Source organism: Rattus norvegicus, chromosome 3 (genome assembly GCF_021556685.1).
Source record: "Rattus norvegicus strain SHRSP/BbbUtx chromosome 3, alternate assembly SHRSP_T2T, whole genome shotgun sequence".
NCBI lineage: Eukaryota > Metazoa > Chordata > Mammalia > Rodentia > Muridae > Rattus > Rattus norvegicus.
The window spans coordinates 153,217,025-153,242,933 of record NC_141536.1 but is presented as its reverse complement, the minus strand read 5'-3'; the positions used below and the strand labels follow the sequence as shown (position 1 = coordinate 153,242,933).

The 25,909-nt window shown below is 44.0% G+C and overlaps 2 protein-coding genes and 1 long non-coding RNA gene across 7 annotated transcripts in view; 1 reads left to right on the top strand and 2 right to left on the bottom strand.

Moving 5' to 3' along the window:
- The window catches only part of LOC147995802 (uncharacterized), a 28,162-nt gene extending 2,253 nt beyond the window's left edge, over window positions 1-25,909 (top strand). The window contains exons 2-5 of one of the 2 annotated variants that reach the window (XR_015684807.1): window positions 12,952-13,064; window positions 19,028-19,750; window positions 19,876-20,084; window positions 25,190-25,909. This is a non-coding gene — a long non-coding RNA (uncharacterized LOC147995802). Of the gene's footprint in view, window positions 1-12,951; window positions 13,065-19,027; window positions 19,770-19,871; window positions 20,085-25,189 lie in introns of both variants that reach the window. The other variant, XR_015684806.1, reaches the window with a different exon arrangement.
- Window positions 2,141-3,941, bottom strand: Spint5p (serine peptidase inhibitor, Kunitz type 5). Of its 2 annotated transcripts, none has more exons than NM_001395121.1 (2): window positions 3,740-3,941; window positions 2,141-2,613 (listed from the first exon to the last, which is right to left on the bottom strand). In NM_001395121.1, exons 1-2 carry the CDS (start codon window positions 3,867-3,869, stop codon window positions 2,306-2,308), a joined length of 438 nt encoding a protein of 145 aa, NP_001382050.1. In that variant the 5' UTR covers window positions 3,870-3,941; the 3' UTR covers window positions 2,141-2,305. The 2 variants fall into 2 exon arrangements, with proteins under 2 accessions (NP_001382050.1, XP_087509865.1); XM_087653739.1 differs by lacking the exon at window positions 3,740-3,941 and adding an exon at window positions 3,141-3,230 and having other exon boundaries at window positions 2,246-2,613.
- Window positions 18,090-22,428, bottom strand: Spint4 (serine peptidase inhibitor, Kunitz type 4). 3 transcript variants are annotated; one of them, XM_087645658.1, is made up of 4 exons: window positions 22,245-22,428; window positions 20,175-20,361; window positions 19,541-19,688; window positions 18,090-18,172 (listed from the first exon to the last, which is right to left on the bottom strand). In XM_087645658.1, exons 1-4 carry the CDS (start codon window positions 22,357-22,359, stop codon window positions 18,158-18,160), a joined length of 465 nt encoding a protein of 154 aa, XP_087501784.1. In that variant the 5' UTR covers window positions 22,360-22,428; the 3' UTR covers window positions 18,090-18,157.

The following is a 25,909-nucleotide window of genomic DNA, read 5'->3' as shown; positions in this document are numbered from 1 at the left end:
CTCTGTGAGTGAACGTTCACCCGAGCCCTCAGCATTTAACTTGTTATTGCAATTAACTGATTATTAATTAATTATTTGTGTGATGGGGGCAGAGGCTGATGCTGGGTGCCTTTCTTGATCTTGCTCTAGCTTATCTTTTGACGTAGAGCCTCTTGCAGAACCTGACATTTGCTGATTGGCTAGACGTCTCCACACGAGCTCCGGGGAACCTACACGTCTTAGGCCTTCCTTGCATTGGGATTATAGACATGCAGTCTTTTTACATGTGTGCTGGGTGTTGAACTCAGGTCTTCATGCTTGTGCAGTGGGCACTTTGCTGACTGAGCCATCTGTCCTGTGCCTACATTTGCCTTTTTTTTTTTTTAAAAGGAAGCATCATTAGGATCTATTGAAACTTAAGAGGAAATTGCGTCATGAATTCCTTGTCTCTACCAAACACGTTACTTATAGTCATCCTTTGAACTAGAACGTCGCTCTCAAAGACTTTTTAAAGAAGTTGCATTTGAGCCATTCTTATAAAACACCAAGTCTTTGTAAACCAGAGGGAGAAAACCGTTCCAGACTGCCATGAATGGCACCAGGTAAATCAACTCTACAGTGTCAGGCTGGAGAACAAAACTACATTTGACACAGCACAGCATGGGATGCTGGCCTTGGAGATTTCGACCCAATACTTAGAGGATACTAGAATCTTCTTGTTTCTTTGCCCTCACCACCTTGTATCATAGTAATCCCCTGGGAAAGGGAGTAAGAACGCTAAGGCCTCTGATATATTGTTTGTGCCCCTTCCTAATGGCTTCTCCAAGCTGTGACCATAACCTAGGGTCTGTGGATGTTAGTGTTCGCACAGAGCTGGAGTCATCACGGGCTGACTCATGTGGGACCACAGGTCCTATCAGCGTGTGCAAGCACTAGGGTACTGGCTCACGTGGATAGATTCCTCTGTGAGGCTCCACTGTTGATAAGAGTTTGAATAATCAGAGCTCCCCGATGCAATGCCATGGCTTCTACGGTTCTGCCAACTGGGATGCTAGAGACAGGTCCCCAGAATGCGAACATACCTGAAGGTTGACTAACAGATGATTTGAGGCAGATATGAGAATTAAATGCCAGTTATCTTGGTGGAAACAGTGCCAGAGAGCGAAGACAAAGAATACCATGGGGACTAACTCATGAAGGAAGAGGTGGGTGCCCATGAAGGGGTCATCTATGTAGCTTCTGTTGGAAGCATCTTGGATGGGAATAATGTATGAATTCGTACCGGGGCTGACGTTCAAGAAAATATCAATTAAAACTGCATACAGCTGGGGTTGGGGATTTAGCTCAGTGGTAGGGCACTTGCCTAGCAACCGCAAGGCCCTGGGTTCGGTCCCCAGTCCAAAAAAAAAAAGAAAGGAAAAAAGAAAAGAAAAAAAAAAAACTGCATACAGCTAACCAGCGGGAAAGGTCATCCTAGGCAAGGGAACCAGCAAGAATTTCGAATTCTAAATGTCGTCAGAAGTTTCGACTTTTTATTCACTCTGCATGAGTCCAGCGCCGCTTCTCTCATCCTTGGGTTTGGATTAGTCCTTCTGTTAATAAATAAAATTTGCAGTTGTTAGGGTTATCAGTACAGATAAAAGGACCCAATCGACTGGTTCTGAAGGTGTCACCCAAATATCACAGTTGTCTATAGATAATATTCTCCTATCAGCCGTGCTGCGGGAAGGTGCAGATTGAGTCCTCTGTAGACGGTGGTGTCAGGTACTGTATCGTGAGTGGGGTCTTCCTCACTTTCTGGATACTTCTGGAGCTTTGCTTTTAACCACTAGACAGCAACCTGTGAGGTTCTCAAAGAGCCAGGTCACTGTCATAGTAGTGAGATGCTGGGTGGAGAGTTAGGGTCTGTACCTGCATGTTCTTGCAAGTAATTACACACACACACACACACACACACACACACACACACACACACACACACACCTATGAGTTTTTTTGAAGGTTTCATATGACATATTTGATCATGCTTATCCCCTCCCCCAGTCTGTTTATCCCCTCCCCAGCCTGTTCATCCCCTCCCCCAGCTCTCTCCACATTCCTTCCCCACCTTTCCTTTCTAGCTTTATGTTTTGTTTTTTGTTTTTTGTTTTTTTTTTTAAATGTAGCCCAAGTTGACCTGGTACTCACTACATAGCCCAGGTTAGGCTCAGACTACTGCCTCAGATTCCTGAAGGCTGGGATTACACAAGTAATCCAGTAAGCCACCATGCTTGGCCAGGCTCTACTTTTCAGGTAGAAAACAACACAGGACCGCAGGATTTAAGACTCACATATCTGTATGTGGAAGTGATTTATTGATTCTCTGCTCATTTCCTGCTAGCCTCTTTCTAGATGTTGCCCTGTAAAGCAGTGATCCCAACCACGCAGTATCCTTAAAGGTGGGGTGAGGCAACAAGAGGCTTACCTCTACTTCTATGCAATGGAGTTCACAGAGGTATTTACTTTTAAAGTTGTTTCTGTTGCCCCCACAGCCACTGAAGATGAAGAGTTCACATAAGGCTGTGTCCTTGTTGAAGTAGTATCTGTAGAAACGGAAGGTGCAGTGGCCTTTCTTTACGGGTTGGTTGCATATTACTGTCGATGAGAAGCCCAGGTTCAGATCCTCTTACTAAAAGAATCATCACTGTTTTCTCTATGGACTCAGACTACTAATGCTCTCCTCTGTTCCCATATAAATCTGATTTTATCATTGGGGAGCAAGTTATAATCCCTCGAGCATGAACTTTGCTCTATATGTGAGACAGGGAACCTGGGCTGTCGCCTGGGTTGATGTTACAGAGCATACGTAAAGCAGGACCATATCCTCCAGCTTCCCCAATATTCCTTATTCACATTAAGCATCCCACTTTCAGAGTCTCTATGCATTTTCCTCGGCGCTACAACGAGCATCTAACTCAGTGCCCGTAGGTCCTCATCCATCGGAACCGTTCCTTTAGTCCTGTTTCTCTTCACCAGAGCACATATGTTAAAAAGCCTTCCCACCTTGCACGTCTACTCCTGAAGGCTAGGCTTCTGCTGACAGATCTGGCAGACTCTTTTCTCTTCATGTCTCTCCTGTCCTCCCCCCTCCTGTTTCTCTTCGTTCACACCCCTAGACTCACTTCTTTTCGCTGTCAGCATACACGTGTGTTCCAGCAGGAGCCATGGTGACCATATTGGAGACAAAGAGAGTTAATGTTGCTCTTTACGAAGTCCAGATATAGTCCTTTCCGTGGTTGGGATTTCCCGACCTCCGCTCTGAGTTTTCCCAAAATGCCCATTAGAATTCAGATTAAAAATGACAGGGGTGTAGAGGACGGCCTTGAACATTCTGAATCCAAGGAAGGTAGCATAGCGTTCCTATGATTATGTATCGAATAGAAATGAAACTCATCACACACACACACACACACACACACACACACACACACACACACACACACACACACACACGCGCATCAGAGAGAGGGGGGATCTCTTGAATACCCCTAATATCAATCCAATCTTTACGACTTTTTGTCACTTAAGATGATTCTACTTTTCTTTTTTCCTCTTTCTTCAACCTATAGTGGGAACTCAATATAATCAGAAGCCCCAACCCATGGGGTTTGGTAGAAAAGGATGGTTCGGCGCTGGTCATCTGCTGATACCATCCAGATTACCCGGATTTCCTTCTCCGTCACCATTTTTCTCTCTCGGCCACATTCCCATTTTTGCTTACTTCCAAGATGCCCACTTTCACAGAGTTGATTCCTGACTCCTGGAGGGAACATTAACTCAGTAGAAAGCATCGGCAGGAGCATGGTAAACGTTAGAAGCCACAGGGCAAGGTGGATCCCTGGAGCCTCCATGGCGCTCCTGACAGCAAATGGGAGAGACCCAGGATACACTGAAGTGCTCTGTCTTGGAGGTGGAGCCTCCATATTTGAATTTAATTTCCTCAGGGCCTGGACAGGGCTCCAGTGAAGCCAGAATCAGTGTAGTGAGCAGGACACTAAGAGCTTGGGTATCCAACCATGGAGTGTTTGAAAGACCATGTTTGACAGAGCCCTGAGGAGGAACCCCCACCTCTTTCTCTCTTGTCATCTATGAGTTAGAGCTGCTTAGAACTTAGTCAATACATTTCTTCTCATTGTTTTAAGAATGCGTAGAGAAAACAATGGGTTTCATCACAGAATTTTCATACTGTCCCCACTCCTCTCCGCCCCTTTCTGTCTCCATTAATCCTCCTGCCTTCATGCCATACCTGTCCCCTGACTCTTCTTTCTCTAGTGTCATTTGTCCCCTCTCAGATTTTATGGCTTGTTTCTCCTTATACATGTATCCACGTACCGAGAACACAAATCTGTTTTAAGAACAGCTATGTAGGATTTGTATTTCTGAGTCTTGAGTCTGAGTCTGGAATACGTTGCTTGAGGTAGTAACTTCCACTTCCATCCATTTCCTGCAAGTACCATGACCTCATTTTTGAACTTGTACATGAAATTCTGCTGTGTACACAAATTATCTTTCCTTCTTTCCTTCTTTCCTTCTTTCCTTCTTTCCTTCTTTCCTTCTTTCCTTCTTTCCTTCTTTCCTTCTTTCCTTCCTTCCTTCCTTCCTTCCTTCCTTCCTTCCTTCCTCCCTCCCTCCCTCCCTCCCTCCCTCCCTCCCTCCCTCCCTCCTTTCCTTTCCTTTCCTTTCCTTTCCTTTCCTTTCCTTTCTCTTCCTTCCTTCCTTTCCTTTCTTTTCCTTCCTTTCTTTTTTCTTTTCTTCATTCCTTTTTTCTTCCTTCCTTTGTTTCTTCCTTTGTTTGTTTGTTTCTTTTTCTTTTGAGATAGGGTCTCTTTTACATAGCCCAGGCTGTCCTGAAACTCCCTATGTAGACCAGGCTGGCCTTGACGTCACGGAGATCTGCCTGCCAGTGCCTCCCCAGTGCTGAGATTAAAGCTGTTCCTCACCATCCTGTGGATCACATTTTCTTCATCTCCTTGTCTGTCTGCAGACACACAGGCTGCTCCATTTCCTAGTCTTGGGAATCACAAACGACGAACGTGACCATGCAAATGTCACTCTGGTGGTACACAGAACCTTTACAGCTGGAGCATTTGACACTTTAATTGTTAGCTTTTTTTGTTTTGTGTTGTTTTGTTTTTGAGGAAATTCTTTAAGGATTATCATAGCAGCTACATAAGTTTGCATTTCTACCAGCAGTGAGTAAGTCTTTCTCTTCCTTTGCTCTGTTAGAAGCTTTGTTATTTCTACTTTCTTGGTGACAGGCAGACTTTCTGGATGGATGAGATTGAATTAAAAAGAAAGCAGTTTTAAGGGAGCTGGAGAGGTGGCTCAGCAGTTCAGAGTACAAACTGGTCTTGCAGAGATCCTGTGTTCTATTTCCAGCACCCACATGAGATGGCTTAGGCCACCTTTAACTCCAGATTCCTGGGGCATCCAATGTCTCAGGCATCTGCACTGACTTGCACATTCTGTCACCTGTACATATTAATTATACATGTCGATATATAATGGATGTAAAATAAATCTTTAAAATATTCTATTCTATGTGTATGGGTGTTTTTTGCCTGCCTGCATGTCTATACTGCTTGTGTGCCTGGTGCCTGCAGAGGTCGGGAGATGGCATTTCATGCCCGGAGACTAGAGTTGCAGATGGTTGTGAGCTGCTGTGTGGTTCTGGGAATCAACGTTGGTCCTCCGGGAGAGGGTTAGTATACCTCTATTCCGTTAGTATTTCTTGCATGCACTTCCACTAAGAAAGGCCAAAATGACTCCACTGAACAGAGAGAAGAAAGTGAGACCTGCTCATATGGTTAAACAAAAAAAAAAAAGTTGCCTGCCATGACTGACCTCGTGCAGCAGTAAAGAAGAAAGGATGTGATAAGTTCCTTTAAGCACTCAGTGCAGCCTTTATAGCAAGTAGCGATTAACAGAAGAAAGGGTGCTGGGGATATAAAAGGGCAAAATGACCATTGCAGCCCATTTTTTTGTCTTAGGGTTTCTATTCCTGCACAAAACATCATGACCAAGAAGCAAGTTGGGGAGGAAAGGGTTTATTCAGCTTACACTTCCACATTGCTGTTCATCACCAAAGGAAGTCAGGACTGGAACTCAAGCAGGTCAGGAAGCAGGAGCTAATGCAGAGGCCTTGGAGGGATGTTACTTACTGGCTTGCTTTCCCTGGCTTGCTCAGTTTGCTTTCTTACAGAACCCAAGACTACCAGCCTAGGGGATGACACCACCCACAATGGGCTCTACTACCCCTAACCACTAATTGAGAAAATGCCTTACAACTGGATCTCATGGACACACAAAACCAGCCAGTATACCTTTCCATGTTAGAAATGAAAATCTGGTTCATTACAGGACAATATCTTCAGATTATCCAAAACACCAGCTGGAGGGTTTTATCTTGTAGAGCATGCCTTAAATCAAATCAGAATGTGGCTGATTACTTCCTTGACATCTGCACCACTATTGTTCCCATAGGCATGTCTTGTCAGGCTGTTCATTGTTGTAGCTTATATTTTTCACAGCTGCAGGGTTCATAGCTGTAGGTTTCACAGTTGCAGAGTTCACAGCTGCAGGGTTCACAGCTATAGGGTTTACAGCTGGGCGAAACCAATGATTATTTTTCTCATCACTTTCTAGTGTTCTGAAAGCTAGCCAGTAGGGATGAATCTTCCAGAGGAGTATATGGCTGATTTCTCCAGTTCTATGACTAAAGTTTTATGGTATCATCAGTGGTAGAGCCTTATTACTAAGTTCTGGAGGATTAACAAAAAAATGACAATAGTCTGTGATGTTTGGGGACCTCACTGATCAAGAACTCCATAAGAGGTAACACACTCCTGGCACAGGGCCTTTTCTTTGTTCATTTGTAGTGTCTAGTAGGGGCACTGTCACCCTGTTATAGTGTGATTCCATTTAAACTCTTCTTGTGTGCACATTTGTACTTAGGAGGCTTCTACAATAGTAAGTTTCCACAGGACTTAAAAAAAAAGTCTTTGGTGTTAGTTATTTGTTTCTATTTTCTCTTCTACTATGCCCTCTCATTTCCCACCCCATTTAACTCTCCTGTTCCATTAGTTTCCTTTAACTCTTTAGACCACTATATCCTATGTCCCCTCTCTTGAAAGCTCCCCTCACCATGACCCCTTAGTAATCTCCTGACTTCAATGGGTATTCTTTTTTTTTTTTTCTTTTCTTTTTTTTTCGGAGCTGGGGACTGAACCCAGGGCCTTTCACTTGCTGGGCAAGCCCTCTACCACTGAGCTAAATCCCCAACCCCTCAGTGGGTATTCTTAATGAAGTACACATATCTGAAAATTGAAAGCTAACATCCACAAATGAAAGAAGCCACCTTTATCTTTTTGAGCCCGAGTTACCTCACCCAGAATGATGGTTTCCAGCTCTATCCATTTCCCTAAAAATCTCACAATTTTGTTTTTAAACAGCCGAATAATGTTTTATTGTGTAAATGTGAAAGTGTGTATTTTCATACATTTACTCACTGATAGACATCTAAAGCTGCTTTTATTTCCTGGCTAATTGTGACCAGAGCAGCAGTAAGCATGGATGACCGGTAATCTCTGTAGTAGGACATAGAATCTTTTCATGTGTTTGTGTAAAGGGAATTGTTAGCACCTGAGCAGAGCTAAGCTTATCTGGAGAGAAAGCAGCAGCAAGGAAAAAGATGGTTGCATAGACACTAATGTGGAGGCCGTTGATGTATGAGCAGTGTGTGTGTGCACGAGTGTGCATGTGTGTGTATGCACACTTGCATGTGTGTGTGAAAGTGTGCACATGTGTGCATATGTGAATTTGCATGTGTGTGCATGTGTGTGCATGTGTGTGCAAGTGTGCGCATCTGTGCGTGTGTGCATATGTGAGTGTGCATGTGTTTGTGCTCTCGTGTGTGTATGTATGTGCTGCATGTATGTGCGTTTAAGCACATACAGATCAGAGGCGAATGTGGGGTGTGCATGGGCTCCTCTTCTTTTAATCTGCGCCTTATTTTCCTGATACTCACAGATTTTGGCTCCCACTAAGCTGGCTGGCCAGTGCGCTCCTAGGATCTGTCTTCTTTTCTCCCAAAGCTGGGTTTACAGACACATGCATGTGGCCATGCCTGGCTTTCTCCACATGGCTGATGTGCATTTGAACTCAGGTCTTCGTGACTGATCAGGAAGCACTCTTACTCACTCAGCCATCATCCCTAAACACCTCTTTTGACGCACAGCTCCCCAGACCACACTTAGAAATAGTATGAGAGAATTGACTCAGAGAAGAACTGATAAAGCCAAAAGGGGGAGGGACTCTAAAGTCAAGAGTGAGCTACCTGGGCTGGAGAGATGGCTCAGCGGTTGAGAGCACTGACTGCTCTTCCAGAGGTCCTGAGTTCAAATCCCAGCAACCATATGGTGGCTCACAACCATCCATAATGGGATCCGATGTCCCCTTCAGGTGTGTCTGAAGACAGCAACAGTGAACTTACATACATGGAATAAATAAAATAAATCTTTAAAAAATATTAAAAAAAAGAGTGAGTTACCTTAACCTGGAAAATTTCTGCAAAATTCATATAGATTTGGGAAGTCTAAGGGCTTAAATACTTTATAGAAAGGATCGCATTTAAAAAACGTCTGTGTTTTACTGCCATAGTTTTGGTTGGTTCTTCTTTTTATTTTAGAATTTCTTTTTATGTCATGTGCATTGGGCTTTTTTGCCTGCGTGTATGTCTGTGTGAGGGCATCAGATCCCCAGGACCTGGGTGGGCGTGGCTTTGATACTTTTGTGCCACACTTTGAACTGGATTCTGGGCATAGTGAACTTGATAGAGTATAGTTTGTAGGTTCAAGGTGTGTGTGTGTGTGTGTGTGTGTGTGTGTGTGTGTGTGTGTGTGCGTGCGCGCGCGCCCGCACACATGCCTCTGGCCTCCTGCACTCAGACACACCACCTACACACACGCACACACAAAGGCATTTTTCACCCTGACCCCACAGATAGAGAACAGAGGCTAACATCTTGCTGCTTACTCAGTTGGAAAGTAATTCGGAGGTGCCTCACCCCATGCTCTAATAGAATAAATGTCTGTCTCTTCTGCGAACCAGCTCAGTCTTCAGAGAAGAAAAGGCGGGGTGACGGGGAGACGGGATGGGAGTTGAACACCTCATTGCTCCTCTTTTGGAGACCTGGGGTTGACCCCAAGGCCAGTGCTCTACAATGCCATGACCCCAGCATTCCTTTTATCTGTAGAAATTTATTTTTTATTATTTTAAAGTATGTGTGTGCACGTGTGTGTAGGGTGGTGTGTCTGAGTGCAGGAGGCCAGAAACGTAGGATCTCCTTGGAGCTGGAGTTATAGGAGGTTGTGAGGTACCCTATATGGGGTAAACAGACCAGGAACAGCAAGTGCTCTTAGTCATCCAGCCTCCTCTCCAACACCGTGTTTTAAAATTTGAGATAAGTTGTTATTAAGTCCCAGACTGGTGTTGACCTTACTCTGTAGCTCAGGCTAGTCTTGAGCTTGGGCACCTCCTGCCTCAGTGTCCCAGGTTGCTGAAATTCCAGACCTGTGTCACCTGTCCGGCTTGCTGAGTGGGACAGATTAACTCCCAGAATTCAGGACACCTTGATATTTTGCATTACACTCCTTTTTGTGGTTCCCATGCAAATATGGGAAAGGAAGTCTGGGGCTTCATGTCTCTGGGGAGAGAAAGTGAGGCGTTCCGTCTTGGAACACAGCGCTTCAGACGCAAGCCACAGAGCAGAAAGGACGGTCGTTAACTCACTCGTTTTTTTTTTTTTTTTTTTTAGATTTTTATTTTATATTTTACCATTGTGTTTTCTGCTCTGCCTCCTGGAAAACCAATGACCAATGGTTCATGATTAAGGCTTGGGGCACTGGAGTGACTGCTAGCACAGCTCAGGGGGAGGAGCGTTCTATGTCAGGCTAAGCATTCCCACTGAGATGTGTCTCCCTCTCAGTTCTTTGCTTTGGTCTATGACAGCGGCTGCCTTACCCTTCCTTTCAGCTCCAGTGCTAATTCTCACCCATTTGATGGGGGTGGAAAAGGAAGGCTATATTTTTATCCAAATAGAGTGAGCCTTAGGGTTGGAGAGAGGGCTCAGTAGAGGACTCCGGCTTGGTTCTAAGTGTCTACACAGTGGCTCACTGTCTACTCTGTAAACTTCAGTTCTAGGCGATCGTTGCTGTCTTCTGGCTTCTGTGGGCACTGCAGGCGCAATGTGTACATATATACATGGAGGTGTCTTAGTTAGAGTTGCTGTTGCTATGATGAAAGGCCATGAGCAAAACCAAGTTGGGGAGGAAAGGGTTGTTTCTTCAGCTTAACTTCCACCTCACCGAGGAAGCGTTATCATCTGAGGAAGTCAGGGCAGGAACCTGGAGGCAGGAGCTGATGAAGAGGCCACGGAGGGGTGCTGCTTACTGGCTTGCTCCCCCTGGCCTACTCAGACTGCTTTCTTAAAGAACCCAGGGCCAACAGTGTAGTAAAAATTATTAAAAACCCCAGCCTGGGGTTTCTTCCCCACCTTAGACCATCGATGAAAGAGACACGGTCTTTATGTTTTAATATGCCGTAGGCAGCACAGTAGCAGGCAGCTGCCTGCCCTCCATGCTGTTAGAGCTACTTTCCTATGATAACCCAAATTATTACTGTTTCATCTGGGCTGCTCTTAGCTCCAATTGGCCGGCCCACACGGCCATGTTTGTATGGCTCAGCTAACCAGTGCAGCTGTCCTTTCTCCTCCCCTGAGCGTTCTTCTATCCCATGGCGGCTTCTTTTTCCTCTCCCTTCCTCGTGGTCTTTTCTTTCCAAGCCTGTGAAACCTAAACCCCACCCATGTCTCTTCTGCCCGGCTATTGGCTGTTGGCATCCTTATTTACCAATCACGGCTAACTGGGGGCGGGGTCACTCAGTGTCTTATGTGCAGATACTCTCACCTTTGGGGTAACCAATCTTGGGGGTCCCTAGTTAGCATTAGAATACAAACAGCACTAGGCTGACCCACTATACAGCAGCCTTGGGTGGCACCACCTACAATCGGCTGGGCACTCCCCAGTCAATCACTAATTTAGAAAATGCCTTACAGCTGGGTCTTATGGAGGTATTTTTTTTAAATTGAGGGTCTCTCAATTATATATATTTATATAATACATGCATACACACACACAAGCACATAACTATAAAGGCTATTATGGTTTGTGATTCAGTGAAGAGGCTCTGAAGTCCTAGGAATGGCATAGTGCTGGGCCCCACCCTCCAAAGCTCACGTTTTGTGGATATTGAAAAAGTGATAACTCTTACCACTCAGGAAGCCCCATTGTGAGTTTGCATTTCTTCTCTGTAGGTTATTTATTTCAGTGGCATATGTGTGGTGAACACAGCTAAACAGAGGCTCTGGCCCAGGGTGGGGACTGTGGTAGGCACACCGGAGGAGAGGTGCTCTCAGACCAGCCACAGGCCTGCAAAGACTACACAATGTGGCTTACTTCCCCATGGCTGTGCCATAGAATCAAAGGAAATTCACTCTTTTCTGACTCATCTGCTGCTTTAAGGTGTGCCGGCTGAGGCAGAAGCTTACCGAGTGACACACTATAGGGTTTTCTGCCATGATTCAGTCTGTGATAAAAGAGACTGTGTGAAGGCCTGTGGAAGTCATCATGTAGGGCTTTCTGTTGTCTGTAATAGTTACTTTCCTTCTCCTGGTATAATTGTCATCTCTGAGGCTTACTGCCTCCTTCTGCTAACCTAGACCTAGTCCTGGAAGCTTCTGGCCTCTGGACCTAGGCGTAGAATGTCACAGCAATGGAAACGTTATTAAGACACTGGGCTATATGAGACCCTGTCTTAAACAAACAAACAAACAAACAAACAAACAAAAACCCACAATGTTTCCTCACACTTCCGGGTAACCCCATCATGGAGCCCATGTGGGAGTCAAAGGACCCCTTTTGTGCAGTCAGTTCTCTCCTTCTGTCTTTACATGGGATCCAGGTATTGCGTTCAGGTCACAGGCCTGCTGGCTTTTGCTGGCTGCGCCCCCCTCCCCCCACAGCACCACAACGGAGGACTTGAGTGTATCTTCTTCTGCACCATTTAGTGCCATCTAACACTTAGATGAGAGGCCTTGAGAGCTGACACCAACCCTCTCATATGCCACCTCTCAGGAGATCCTCATTGCCTTTGCTGAGATCAGTCCCGAGTCAAAGGATGAAGAACATTAGGAGTCTTCCTTCCATTCTGTTTTCTGTTTGTCCTTCCGGCTGAATGCTTTTCTTTGTGGTCAGCTTTCTTGTATATTTTCATCTGAGTATCTCTTATATGAAGAACTGATTTCTCAGTGACTCGCCCAAGTTTCATGCGAGCCTTTTGGGTGTCGCATAGATGTATGTCCTACGTGGTTTTGAGTGTTCTGGTCTAACACTTGAGTATGTTTGGTGGATTGTGCTTTTACTTTTTCTTTTCATTTAATGTGTTCAGGTGCCTCGCCTGCCTGGATATCTGTGCACCAGATACATGCCTGGTGCTGAAGGACACTGGGGGAGGACATAAGATCCCTGGAACTAGAGTTGTAGACAATTGTAATCTATCTCTCTATTCTTTCTTTGAATTCTTAGTCCTTTTATAACTTTAAGGTTCATATAAAAAAGTATTCAAGACCAGACAGTACAGACATAACTGCTTTCTTAGAGACGTTAGCAACAGTGTGTGTTCCTGTGTGTATGGTGTATACATGCGTGTGCACACATATGTGTGTGGACATATGAGGTCAGTCAACATTAGATATCTTCTATTGCTCTCTACCATGGTTTTTGAGACAGGCTCTCTCAGAATACTTGGGCCTTATCAATTGGCTAGAAAGGCTGGCTATTCCAGAGGTTCACTAGCTTCTGCTCCCTGTTCTTGCAGGTGCATACCATCGTGCTCCATTTTTTAATTGAGAGTTGGGCATCTGAACACAGGTCAAACTTACGCAGTGAGCGCTTTCCCCACCAGACGGAGCCTTTCTCTGCACGTTTCAGGTACTCTCTCATATTGTGAATTCCAAAGCTCTTTCTATTTCTCTCTCTCTCTCTCTCTCTCTGGAAAATCATCTACACCTTTTCCCCTGCTGATTCCTTTCTCCAGATCACCTGGAGGCACTTTCCACCCTCCCGGTTTACCTGGAAGTTCTCCATTTTTCTTACATAAGATATTTTTTTCCTACAAGAGTCTCAAATTTTGTTAGATTTTTTTTTTTACGTTTAAGTTTCACCTCTTCCTTCCTTCTTTCTTTCTCTCCTTCCTTCCTTCTCATTCTTGGCCTCATAATGTTCTTCTAGCAAGTCTCGAAGTCTTGGACTTGAGTCTGGAAAGGCGGCTCGTTAGATAAGAAGAGTTCGTCTCACTCTTGCAGAGGTCCAGAATTTGGCTCCCAGCACCCATGCCAGGTGATTCACAGCTGCCTGAAACTCCAGCTTCAGGGGACCCTGGTACTAGATTCTGGCTTCTATGGGGACATACACAGACACATGCACTTAATTAAAAATAAAATCTGAAAGGAAAAAAAAAGAAACATTGAACTTAAAGTATCCTCCTGTGTCCGTCTCCAGAGTAGCTGGACTACAGGTGTGTATCACCCCTCCCAGATTTATTTATTTATATGCAGCCCTGGTTGCCCTGAAACTGCCCATGTAGACCAGGCTGGCCTTAAACTCACAGCGACCTGTCTTCCCTTGCCTCCTGAGTGCTGTGATTAAAGGTGTGCACGGTCATTCCCAACTCAGCTTTCTTATTGTCACTTTAAAATCCATTCTTTAAATTTCTCCTGCAGGGTCATAAAAATTCACTCTAGTTCAGGCTGCCCTTGAATCCTCTTGCTTCCCCTGACCTGGTAGGATTACAGATGTGTACCACGACACTTGGCTTCTATTCTCTTAACAGTTTTAATTAATTTATTTATTTTATGTATGTGAGTACACTGTAGCTGTCTTCAGATGCACCAGAAGACAGTATTGGATTCCATGACAGATGGTTGTAAGCCACCATGTGGTTGCTGGGAATCAAACTCAGGACCTCTGGAAGAGCAGTCGGTGCTCTTAACCGCTGAGCCATCTCTCCAGCCCCATTTTTTTTTTAAAAACAGTTTTAGTTTATTTATTTATTTTATTTATGTGAGCTTCTATTCTCTTATATAATACATTTGACTTTACCTGTTGGTAGAAAGTATTTACTATTTTGGCATTTGAAAGCTTTCTGAGTTTTAACAATTATGTGTATGTGCTTATGAGTGCAGGTACTTGAGGAAGCCAGAAGAGGGTGTCTGGTTTCCTGAAACTGTAGTTACAGTGTGTTGGGAGCTGCCAGACCAGGACACTGGGAATAAAACTATGGTCCTTTGTGAGAGCAGAAAGCGGTTTTTTTTTGTTTTTTTTTGGTTCTTTTTTCGGAGCTGGGGACCAAACCCAGGGCCTTGCGCTTCCTAGGCAAGCGCTCTACCACTGAGCTAAATCCCCAACCCCTAGAAAGCGTTTTTTAACTGCTAGGCCAGCTTTTCAGTGACTTTTTACAAAGGTTTGATGACTCTTGCTTTTGAACACATGATTTTCTTCTCAGAACACAATTTTAATGTTTATCAAGTTTGCTGGTGACTTAGTTCATGTGCTAACATGTATCCAGCTTTCTGGTGACTTAGGTCATATGCTAACATATATCCAGCTTTCTGGTGACTTAGGTCATATGCTAACATGTATCCAGCTTGCTGGTGACTTAGTTCATATGCTAACATGTATCCAGCTTTCTGGTGACTTAGGTCATATGCTAACATGTATCCAGCTTGCTGGTGACTTAGTTCATATGCTAACATGTATCCAGCTTGCTGGTGACTTAATTCATATGCTAACATGTATCCAGCTTGCTGGTGACTTAGGTAATATGCTAACATGTATCCAGCTTGCTGGTGACTTAGTTCATATGCTAACATGTATCCAGCTTTCTGGTGACTTAGGTAATATGCTAACATGTATCCAGCTTGCTGGTGACTTAGTTCATATGCTAACATGTATCCAGCTTGCTGGTGACTTAGGTCATATGCTAACATGTATCCAGCTTGCTGGTGACTTAGTTCATATGCTAACATGTATCCAGCTTGCTGGTGACTTAGTTCATATGCTAACATGTATCCAGCTTGCTGGTGACTTAGTTCATATGCTAACATGTATCCAGCTTGCTGGTGATGCTCTGGTTCATTTGCTAACGTGTGTCCAGCTTGCTGGTGACTTAGTTCATATGCTAACATGTATCCAGCTTGCTGGTGATGCTCTGGTTCATTTGCTAACGTGTGTCCAGCTTGCTGGTGACTTAGTTCATATGCTAACATGTATCCAGCTTGCTGGTGACTTAGTTCATATGCTAACATGTATCCAGCTTGCTGGTGATGCTCTGGTTCATTTGCTAACGTGTGTCCAGCTTGCTGGTGACTTAGTTCATATGCTAACATGTATCCAGCTTGCTGGTGACTTAGTTCATATGCTAACATGTATCCAGCTTGCTGGTGATGCTCTGGTTCATTTGCTAACGTGTGTCCAGCTTGCTGGTGACTTAGTTCATATGCTAACATGTATCCAGCTTGCTGGTGACTTAGTTCATATGCTAACATGTATCCAGCTTGCTGGTGATGCTCTGGTTCATTTGCTAACGTGTGTCCAGCTTGCTGGTGATGCTCTGGTTCATTTGCTAACGTGTGTCCAGCTTGCTGGTGATGCTCTGGTTCATTTGCTAACGTGTGTCCAGCTTGCTGGTGATGCTCTGGTTCATTTGCTAACGTGTGTCCAGCTTGCTGGTGATGCTCTGGTTCATTTGCTAACATGTATCCAGCTTGCTGGGGACTTAGTTCATATGCTAACATGTATCCAGCTTTCTGGTGACTTAGGTCATATGCTAACATGTATCCAGCTTGCTGGTGATGCTCTGGTTCATTTGCTAACGTGTGTCCAGCTTGCTGGTGATGCTCTGGTTCATTTGCTAACGTGTGTCCAGCTTGCTGGTGATGCTCTGGTTCATTTGCTAACATGTGTCCAGCTTGCTGGTGACCTCTAGTTCATAGCTTTTCACTGTTGCATCTTTGTTTGGTGATTTGACACAAAATGTATTTTTTTAATTGAATATTTTCTTTTTTTTTTTTTTTTTTTGGTTCTTTTTTTTGGAGCTGGGGACCGAACCCAGGGCCTTGCGCTTCCTAGGCAAGCGCTCTACCACTGAGCTAAATCCCCAACCCCGAATATTTTCTTTATTTACATTTCAGATGTTAGCTCCTTTTCTGGTTTCCCCTCCAGAAATCCCTTATCCCATCCCTCCTCCCCCTGCCTCCATGAGGGTGCTCTTCCACCTTCCCACCCACTCTATCCCGCCTCCCCACTCTGGCATTCTCCTACACTGGAACATTGAGCCTTCACAGGACCAAGGGCCTCTCCTCCCATTGATGCCTAACAAGGCCATCCTCTGCTACATATGTGGCTGGAGCCATGGGTTGCTCCATGTGTCCTCTTTAGTTGGTGGTTTAGTCCCTGGGAGCTCTGGGAGGCAGTAGTGTTAGAGATATGGCTCCGTGGATAAGAGTGCTTGCTGCTCTTGGAGAACACCCAAGTCAGGCAGCTCCTAGCTGCCTCTAACTACAGATCCAGGGGATTGCATACTCTCTTCTGACCTGCACACACACACACACACACACACACACACACACACACACACACACACACACTTTTTCAGTGATTTGTAGTGTCTCTGAGGCTGGTGATTGCCAGATGAGGAGTTAGATTTTGAAAGTTAGACAGGGTAGGTATACAGAGGGCAGCTGTTCTTCAGTTAAAACTCATTTGGAATACCCAAGACATTTTAGAGTTTTATGGTCAACCCAAGGATGCTGGAGTTCAGCAGATCATGGCCAACCCCACCTGGTCACTTTCTATTCAGGCTTGAAAGTCTACACTAATGATCATTCTTTTGGTAGGAGAAACAGCTATGAGATTGAGGTTAAGGCTTCCTTTTCCAGGAAGGCTGACAATGGCCAAGTCAACCTTCAATCACCGAGTTCTTAAGGCTACCTAAATGATCACTAATAAACCAGGACCAACTTAAGAGATCAGTTAAACTAACTGGCCTTTGAGGATTGGTAGACATGGATCAGGAAGTCTGACAAAGAAAAATTTGTTTGAGTGGAGAAACATTTCAGGTAAGTGTGAGGTGTGCTGCTGTATTTGATTTCAAGATTAACATTGAACACAGAGCAAAGAATAACATAACATGTTTTGGGGATGTAGCCTGGCTATAGCCACCACAAACCATCTGGCCTCAATAAGGCCTGACTCAACAGTCCTGAAAAAAATGAGAATTAGGGTCAGCTTGCCCCAGAAGCAGGTTGGCCTAGAGTTGAACTGAGCCCAAGTTAGATCATGTGTGCCAATGTAAACCAACCATTGAAATTGCTTTGTATGACTGTTGCCAACTGCCTATGTAATTTTCCCTATAAATACCTTCCCCTGATTGGGCTCAGGGTCGACTCCTCTGTCTCCTGTGTGAGATACGTGTCATCCCCAGAGCTCTGGTTCCTCAAATACACCTCTTGTTTATTACATCAAGACCGGTTTCTCGTGAGTTCTTGGGGGGGGGTTGCTTCGTCTTGAGATTTGAGTGGGGGTCTTCCTCACCCCGGTGGTCTTTTAATAAGTTTGCTGCTCTTGGGGACACTGATCAGCCAGGTTTCATAAAGGAGGATCCCAATCTGGACACTTTGGACGGCTATCCTGGAATGACGTCAGCATGGTCTGGCTGTATGAGGAGTTAGAGTGAAGAGAGAGACCTAGGGTAGAACCTGCTGACACTCTCTGGATAAGGCAGCAGGATAAAGACACAGACAGAGAAGAAGGACTCACAGGGAGATGCTCTCACTTTTAATGATTGTAGTAATTTTTATTCCAGGAAAGACAAGACTAGGAACAGGAAAATAGTGAATTGAAGTGTCAAAGAATATGGACATGTTCCACAAATCTAACCATTGGTTCAGAATCTTCTTGAATCTTTACTTCAGCCCCTCCGAGAACCTCTGTGAACGCACATACTTTTAAGTTCAGGCTCAGGTTCAAGTTCGGGTGTTCTGTTTAAGTAGAGAAATCAGATTCATGTTGCAGGTTACGAAAAGTCTCCCTGGATTAGTGTCAGTCATCTCTCTCTTGGGACAATCCTAGAGGATGGTCCCTCCATTGGTGATCCCTCTGTTCCATTAATCTGTTTCATTCGCCCAGAAGATAACCACTACCCATGTTCTAGTCACTACAAAGATTCATTAAGAATGATCAAAAACAGCATTAGTGCTTCTGAGTCACTCCCTAGGCTACTGCACTTCTCATTTCATGGAAATGAGTCATAGCTCTGCCTGCATGGAATCCGTTGACTGTCTTGTTCTAATAACTTGGAAATCGTCAGTTGCAGGCAGGAACTTCAGGTGTACAGAGTAGCATGTCTCCACAGAGATTTGGAAGGTGCAAGGATTTGATTTGGGAGCATATAAGCAGGACAAGAGCCTTGTGATGGTCAGATCTAATTAAAAAAAAAAAAACAAAAAATGAAACTAACTTGTTATGCATTGGTTACCCCTCCCCCCACCAAGATGGGTTTCTTTGTGTAGTTCTGACTGTCCTAGAGATTACTCTGTAGAGCAGGCTGGCCTCGAACTCACAGAGATCCACCTATCTCTCTGCTTTCCAAGTGCTAAGTTTAAAGATATGCTCCACCACCACCAGGCTTCAAGTGGTTACTTCTAATGGACTTGTTTTCCTTATCTATTGGGTGAAAAATCACACTATAAATCTACTGTATAGTGTCTTAAGCTTAATCTTATTTTTTCAGATCATTTAGTAATTAATTCTTTTTCATACATACATGTATACAATGCGTTCTGCTTATTGTCACCTCACGTACTCTTGCTCTTTTTCACACCCAACCCCCAAAGGTCACTTGCTTATGAAGATTTATGTCATTTCGTTAGTGACCCGTGGACTTTTGCTTAGAGCTATGCATACGACCACAGCTGTGGACTTACTGGTGGACATGCAACTGAAGACTGACTGTCCGTTCCCAGCATCCTTTGGTAGGCAGCTGTTCCTCAGGAGGAGTCCTGAACCCCTCTCCCATTCATGCCTGTTTTCAAGCTTAGGTTTGTGAAGCCATAGCATGTGCAGCTGCAGCTGCAGCTGCTATGAGTTCAGAATTGCAGGGTCTACTCTACGCCCAGAGGACAGTGCTTCGCAACTCTACTTCTTAACAGTCAGCTCTCACACCAATTGGAGGAAACTATCTTAATCTCTCAGGACGTTGAGCAGCCATGAGTCTCTCCATTTACTGCTAAAAGGAAGCTTCTCTGATCAAGGTTGAGAGGAGTCATTGTCTTTGGGACTGGAGGAGGCAAAGCCTGGTTTCTCAGGAAAACAACCGGTTGGAGCCTATGCAGGAACTCTGCACTGACCTTTGTGGTTGCCTCAGCGTGATGCCTGGCCAGGGGTTGCCTTCCGGACTCTCTCCGTGCTCTCTGCCGCCCGGTCGGTTTTCTTTCTGTCTGCTTCAGTCCACCAGGCTGAGGACTGGTCACTCTCAAATGGCTCCGTGTCTCCTGGCTATTTTAATGTAAAATTGTGTCGTGAGATGGTAATTGCTCAGCAGACTACCTGGCCTCAAGGCAAGTAATCAATTGATAAGTGAGTATTTTCTCCCTGAACCTTTGTTTGTTTGTTTGTTTTTTCTCAAATTGCAAAGTCAACAATTTGTTGTTTTATTTTGTTTGTTTGTTTGTTTTCAAGACAGGGTTTCTCTGTGTAGCCCTGGCTGTCCTGGAACTCACTTTGTAGACCAGGCTGGCTTGGAACTCAGAGGTCCATCTGCCTCACCCTCCCAAATGCTGGGATTAAAGGTGTGCCCCACTACCCCTTGGGCGAAGTCTGCAGTTTATTCCAAGATCCAGCCTAACTGTTAGAAGCTTTTATAGGCCGATCTTCTTTACATCCTAAAATAGGGTAAGCCCTGACTAATTTTCTCTACCCTCAGGTCTCAGAGCTTTCTCTTACCGTTCATCTAAAAGGCCAAAGATGAGATGTGCTCCTTACCTCTGTGGCTTTACCTTGTATTCTTCATTACACATTACGTCACAGTCTATTTTAAGCATGAAGTTATTACGGTTACCATTGCAACCACTGAACACGAAAATCTGACACTTTTTGGAGGTTTGGTTGTAGAAAAATCTGTAATGGCTTTCATAGCAGCTGCCAGGATCCATTTCCAAAGCACAAGGATCTGCACAAGGAGTTTCCGTGGAGTTAGAGGAAAAACGATCAAGACACAACAGGAAAGGGTGTCTCTTAATTCAGAAACTCTTAAAAATTCCTGCTTGGGATGGTGGGATGGCTTAGGGAGTGAAGGTGCTGACAACTGGACTTATATCTCTGGAAGCCCATAGAGTGGGAAGAGAGAACCAACTTCTTCTAGTAACTAACCCTCTAACCTCCACATGCATACCATATTTCACGAGCATGCATGCATGTACAAGGGTGTGCATGCATGTTCGTGCATATATATGGCTTTTGATTCAGGTCATATAATGTATTAAAACACACAAGTCCAAATCTATTAGCATATATTGTTATATCCTATAATAACGTCACATATTGTCAGATGGCCGCAGCTCTTGGTAGTGGCTGAGTGAAATGTAATGACTCATGAGAGGATTCTAAAGTCATTAGAAAATGAAATGGGGGCTTAATTTCATAGTCCACCAAAGGAAATCAAAGCCAAGTGATTCCAGACTGAGAATGGGGGTCGTTTTTCCAAACGTAGAAAACAAGTCAAGCTCAAGCAGTGTAGCACTGTGCAAAACAAACAAACAAACAAACTGGTAGCTGAGTGTAGAGGCCTGGGACTGAAATCCCAGTGCTTGGGAGGCTCAGGTGGGAAGATCAGAAGTGTAAAAAACTAAAAGGGGAAAATTCCTGTCTTCAGCATGGAAACATTTTTGCTCAGAGACTCTGAAAGGTCTCTGCTTTTCTTATTCTAAGCAGAGTCACATGGTGAAGCCATTTTTGTCCAGTACAAACAACTTACCTCTCCAGGCCTCGGATAGTGATTTTGGGAAGGACTGGATTGTGCACGGCTCAGTTTGCACAGTGACAAGTCTCCTTATACTGCACACCTTCAAGGCTATCCCAACCTTCTGCCCCTCTTCCCTTTCAGTGCCTAGCTGAACCCCATGCCCTACTTTATACACACTCATTATCCACAGCTTACATTTCATGATTCAGGTGACCGATTTCTGTTGTTCTAAAGCTAGAAGAAGAACCAGGGGCATGGCGCCTTTGCACCCCCATACCTCGCTGTTCCGCATTCTTCCTCTTGTCTTCCAGGAAGCAGCTGTCTCACTTGTGGTGGGTCTGAGTGACTGAAATTGCCACACTGGTGATCATATTGATAGCCCAGTGCTTACCGCTCACTCTCTCCTCAAGCTGCCAGCTTGTAGTTCATTCTCTGATAAGGATGACTTGTCTAGGCCTAGTTGCATGCATGGTTTTATTTTATGTTTATAATACTCTCTGATTTTTCTAACTTTTGTTTTGCACATGGGCAAAGTGGGGTTGCAGGGAGGAGATGATAATTGGCCTTGCCTAAGGCACACATCTGCTGAGTGACAGGACCAGAGTTTGGAATTTGACCCAAGTGTAGACTGTACTACTTGGGCTCCAGAGAAAGTCTCTAGCTACACTGTAAACTCCTCTATATAGGTGCAGAGTGCTCAAATGTTTTCTGAGCCCAGAGACTAGACGTTAGATACACCTCAATTATCTCAATCTGAAAACTCCTCTCCTTCCAATGCAAGCTCTTGGAAGGTCTGATCTCCTTGCCCTATGCCACAAAGCCCCTATCTAAAAACTCGTCCAATCTTTGACCTCTTACAAAAGAATTCTCTATCTGGAAAGGACTTACTTGTACCATATATTGCTTTATCTTCATTAAACACCCACAAGTCCCTCAAAGTAAGTGACACCCTGAGTTAAGGGGTTGAAGGTTGCTGGGTATTGCCACCACAGAAGATCCTTCTGACCCACCCAGGGGAATTGTTTACATTTCTTTCTCCCACCTTCATAATTGGCCTTGGGATTTCCCTTCTGCTTTAACTTTGTCCATACCGTTGAATTCTTTGCAGAGCCTTGCAGCAACCTTCTCCACGAAGCTCAGTACTGGAGGACTGAGTAGGCAGAAGAGGGAGAATCCCAGGAGAAATCCCAACTTAGCAGACTTCATGGTGGGGCAAGCAGCAGAAAGGAGAGGCTGCGGCCAACTGCTCTTATACTTCGGGTGTGGTTTGGTGGGAGGGCTGAGCCCACCTACCCCAAGGGCCAGGGTTGAGCATTACTATGTGTTGAGTTGAAGGCTAAGCGCATGAGTGCCCAGCTGTGAAGCTAAAGGTCCCAGGCTGATTAGACCCCTGATAGCGAGCTTCACATTCATGTAGGAACAATGCAAGCTTAGGGACCAGGGTGTCCGCACGTGCTTAACTATGGAGGGTTGGACCATCGGAGCAAGGAATTTCAAAAGAATTGCTTCCTTCCCATATTCTGAAAGGCAGAGGGGAAAAAAAAAGGCCTGGCTCATTAGAAAGAATGAAAGAAGCATGACATCTAAAGGGTTTTCCTTCAGGCCATAGTCTACATGATGTAAGGCCTATGGGCCAAGTCATTAAACTATTACCCTGAATCCGTGAGGTGGGTCTCTTTGTCCCCACTGACAGACACTAAACAGACAGAGGTAATCTGTATAAGATCCCTCATCTGCTGTATAGTGGACACCTGATTTGAAGCTGGCTTCAGTGTTTAGCAGTGTGTTGCTATTGTTATTACTATTTGAGGTTTGGAGACAAGATCTGGCTGTTTACCCTGATTTGTACAGGAACTTGTGTAGTCCAGGCTGGCCTTGAACTTCTGATCTTCCCACCTGAGCCTCCCAAGTACCTGGATTACAGTCCCAGGCTTCTACACTCAGCTATGAGTTGTTTGTTTGTTTGTTTGTTTTGCACAGTGCTGCACGACTTGAGCTTGACTTGTTTTCTACGTTTGGAAAAACGACTCCCATTTTCAGCCTGGAATCACTTGGCTTTGATTTCCTTCGGTGGACTATGAAATTAAGCCCCCATTTCATTTTCTAATGGCTTTAGAGTCCTCTCATGAGTCGTTACATTTCACTCAGCCACTACCAAGAGCTGCGGCCATCTGACACTATGTGACGTTACTATAGGATATAACAACATATGCTAATAGATTTGGACTTGCGTGTTTTAGTATATTATATAACCTGAACCAAAAGCCACACTTAATTTCTTAAACTTTATGTTAGGAGTTTCCCTTTTCCACACAAAATTCAGGATCAGCCTTGTAAATTTCTGAGAAAACCTCCCTTGGTCATTGATTTGAACTGCATTGAATCTGTAGATCAATTTTGTATGTATCATTGGTCTTCAATAATTTTTTTTAAGACATTCCTTACAGAAATAAACAAAACAAAAACTGGTATGATCCTCAAAAGACCCCAAATATGTATATGAATGTATATATATGTGTGAGTGTATGTATATAAGTGTATATTTATATATGTATATATACATATATGTATGTGTATTTATATGTATATGTATGTATGTATGCCAGTTCTATTTCCCTAGAAAACCCTGAGCATATACACATACACATACACACACACACACACACAGACACACACACAGACACACATACACAAACACACACACACACACACACCGACACACATAGATACACACACACACACACACACACACACACACACACACACACTGAACTGGTCTTGCACTTTTCTTTTTTTTTTTTTTTCTTTTTTTCGGAGCTGGGGACCGAACCCAGGGCCTTGCGCTTGCTAGGCAAGCGCTCTACCACTGAGCTAAATCCCCAACCTGTCTTGCACTTTTCAAAAGTCTTGGTTTTACATCTTTTGGATAACCACCAATGTTTCCCTGCTCAGTTTTACTGATATATAGGAGAATCGTCTTAGGAGCTGTAAACTTCTGTACACTACTGAAGTTTGTGCTAGTGTGCTACATAAGACTTGTGCATGTCTAAGGATTCAGTCCTTCTCTCACTACCTTTATTGAATCTGAACATAACCTTCTATCGATTCTATGTAAGTCAGCTTGAGAACTAGTCACTCATAGCCTCTGGAATATTTCATATAAGGCTGGTATAGTTTCTTCCTTGTGGAATTTGATTATATGTGTCTGGGGATCGTGATGTCTCTGTTTTGATAGATTTCCACTAACTTACTTTTTAATGTTCGATTGCTTTAAACTTTCCTATCTCCTCTTCTATTTTAAAATTTTATTTTATTGTGGTAAGAGTCCTTAATATCAGGCTTGAGACGCAGCTCAGTGGTTGGGATGGTTGCTGTACAAACTTGAGAACCTGAGCTTTGGTACTCAGCACTACATAAAAGTTAAGCATAGCTGGCATATGCCTATAACTCCTGCCTCGAGGGAAAGACAGGCACTTTGAGGAGTCACTGATAGCCAGTCTGGCTGAAATGACGCTCTCAGACCCAATGAGAGACCCTGACTCAAAAAACTACAGTAGAGAGGGGTTGAAAAAGACACTGGATGTTGACCTGTGGCCTACACGTGCACATATATAAGTCTGTGCATGCATGCACATACATACACTAAACATACACCTATCTACACAACGCGTGGGGCTTTTAAAGATCTAGCCTGCCAGCATATTTTAAATGTGTAATACCTTGTTGTTGACAATTGTTTCAACATTACATACCAAATGTTCACGTCTTCTTTATCTTATTTGACTGAAACCTGCTTTCACCAGACCAAGTCAAACACCATTCCACTATGAATTCTATAACTATTTTGGCTATCTTCTCTAAGCAGACATATAAAATGCACTTATCTTCTTGAGTGCAGTTTATTTCCACCTACTGCAACATCCTCCAGGCACATTAATATGACTGCAAGTGATAGGATTTAATTATTTTTTAATGGCCAAATAGTATCCCAGTTCATGTATAAGTCAAAATTTGTTTGTTCTCTCACCATTGACAGATGATGGCTCTTATGAATATGGCTTACAAGAAACCCCGAGAGGCTCTACCAGCACCTGACCAATGCAGACTTATAGCCAACCATCGGACTGAGCCCGGGGACCATAATGGCAGAGCCAGGGGAAAGGACTGAAGGAGCTGAAGGGCATTGCAACCCCATAAGAAGAACAATATTCACTAATCAGAACACCCAGCGCTCCCAGGGACTAAACCACCAACCAGAGTACACACGGACGGAGCCATGGCTCCAGATACATATGTAGCAGAAGATAGCCTTATCTGACATCAATGGGAAGGGAGGGAAGCTTGGGAAGGGGAATATCATTTGAAATGTAAGGAAATAAAATGATTAATAAAAAGAGAAAGAAAGCCAGATATAAAAAGAAAAAGAAATATGGGAGAGTTGGTGTCCCTTCAACAGACTGATCTAGTTTACTTTGACTATGTGCTTAATATTATTAGAAATGCTGGACCATTGCTGCCTGTAAATTTTTGAGGAGTCCTCACATTTTCCATAATGGCTGTATTAATATATGCTTTCTTCAAAAGTATGTGGCCTCCCTCCCCCCTTTTCTATGTGTTGACCAACATTTCTCCTGGGATAAGGTGGTATTTCATTATAATTTTGATATTTATTTTCCCTTGTGATGAATGGTCTCGGGCATCTCTCATATGCTTCTTGGTCAGATGGAGACCTCCAATTTAAAATATTTGTGGGTTT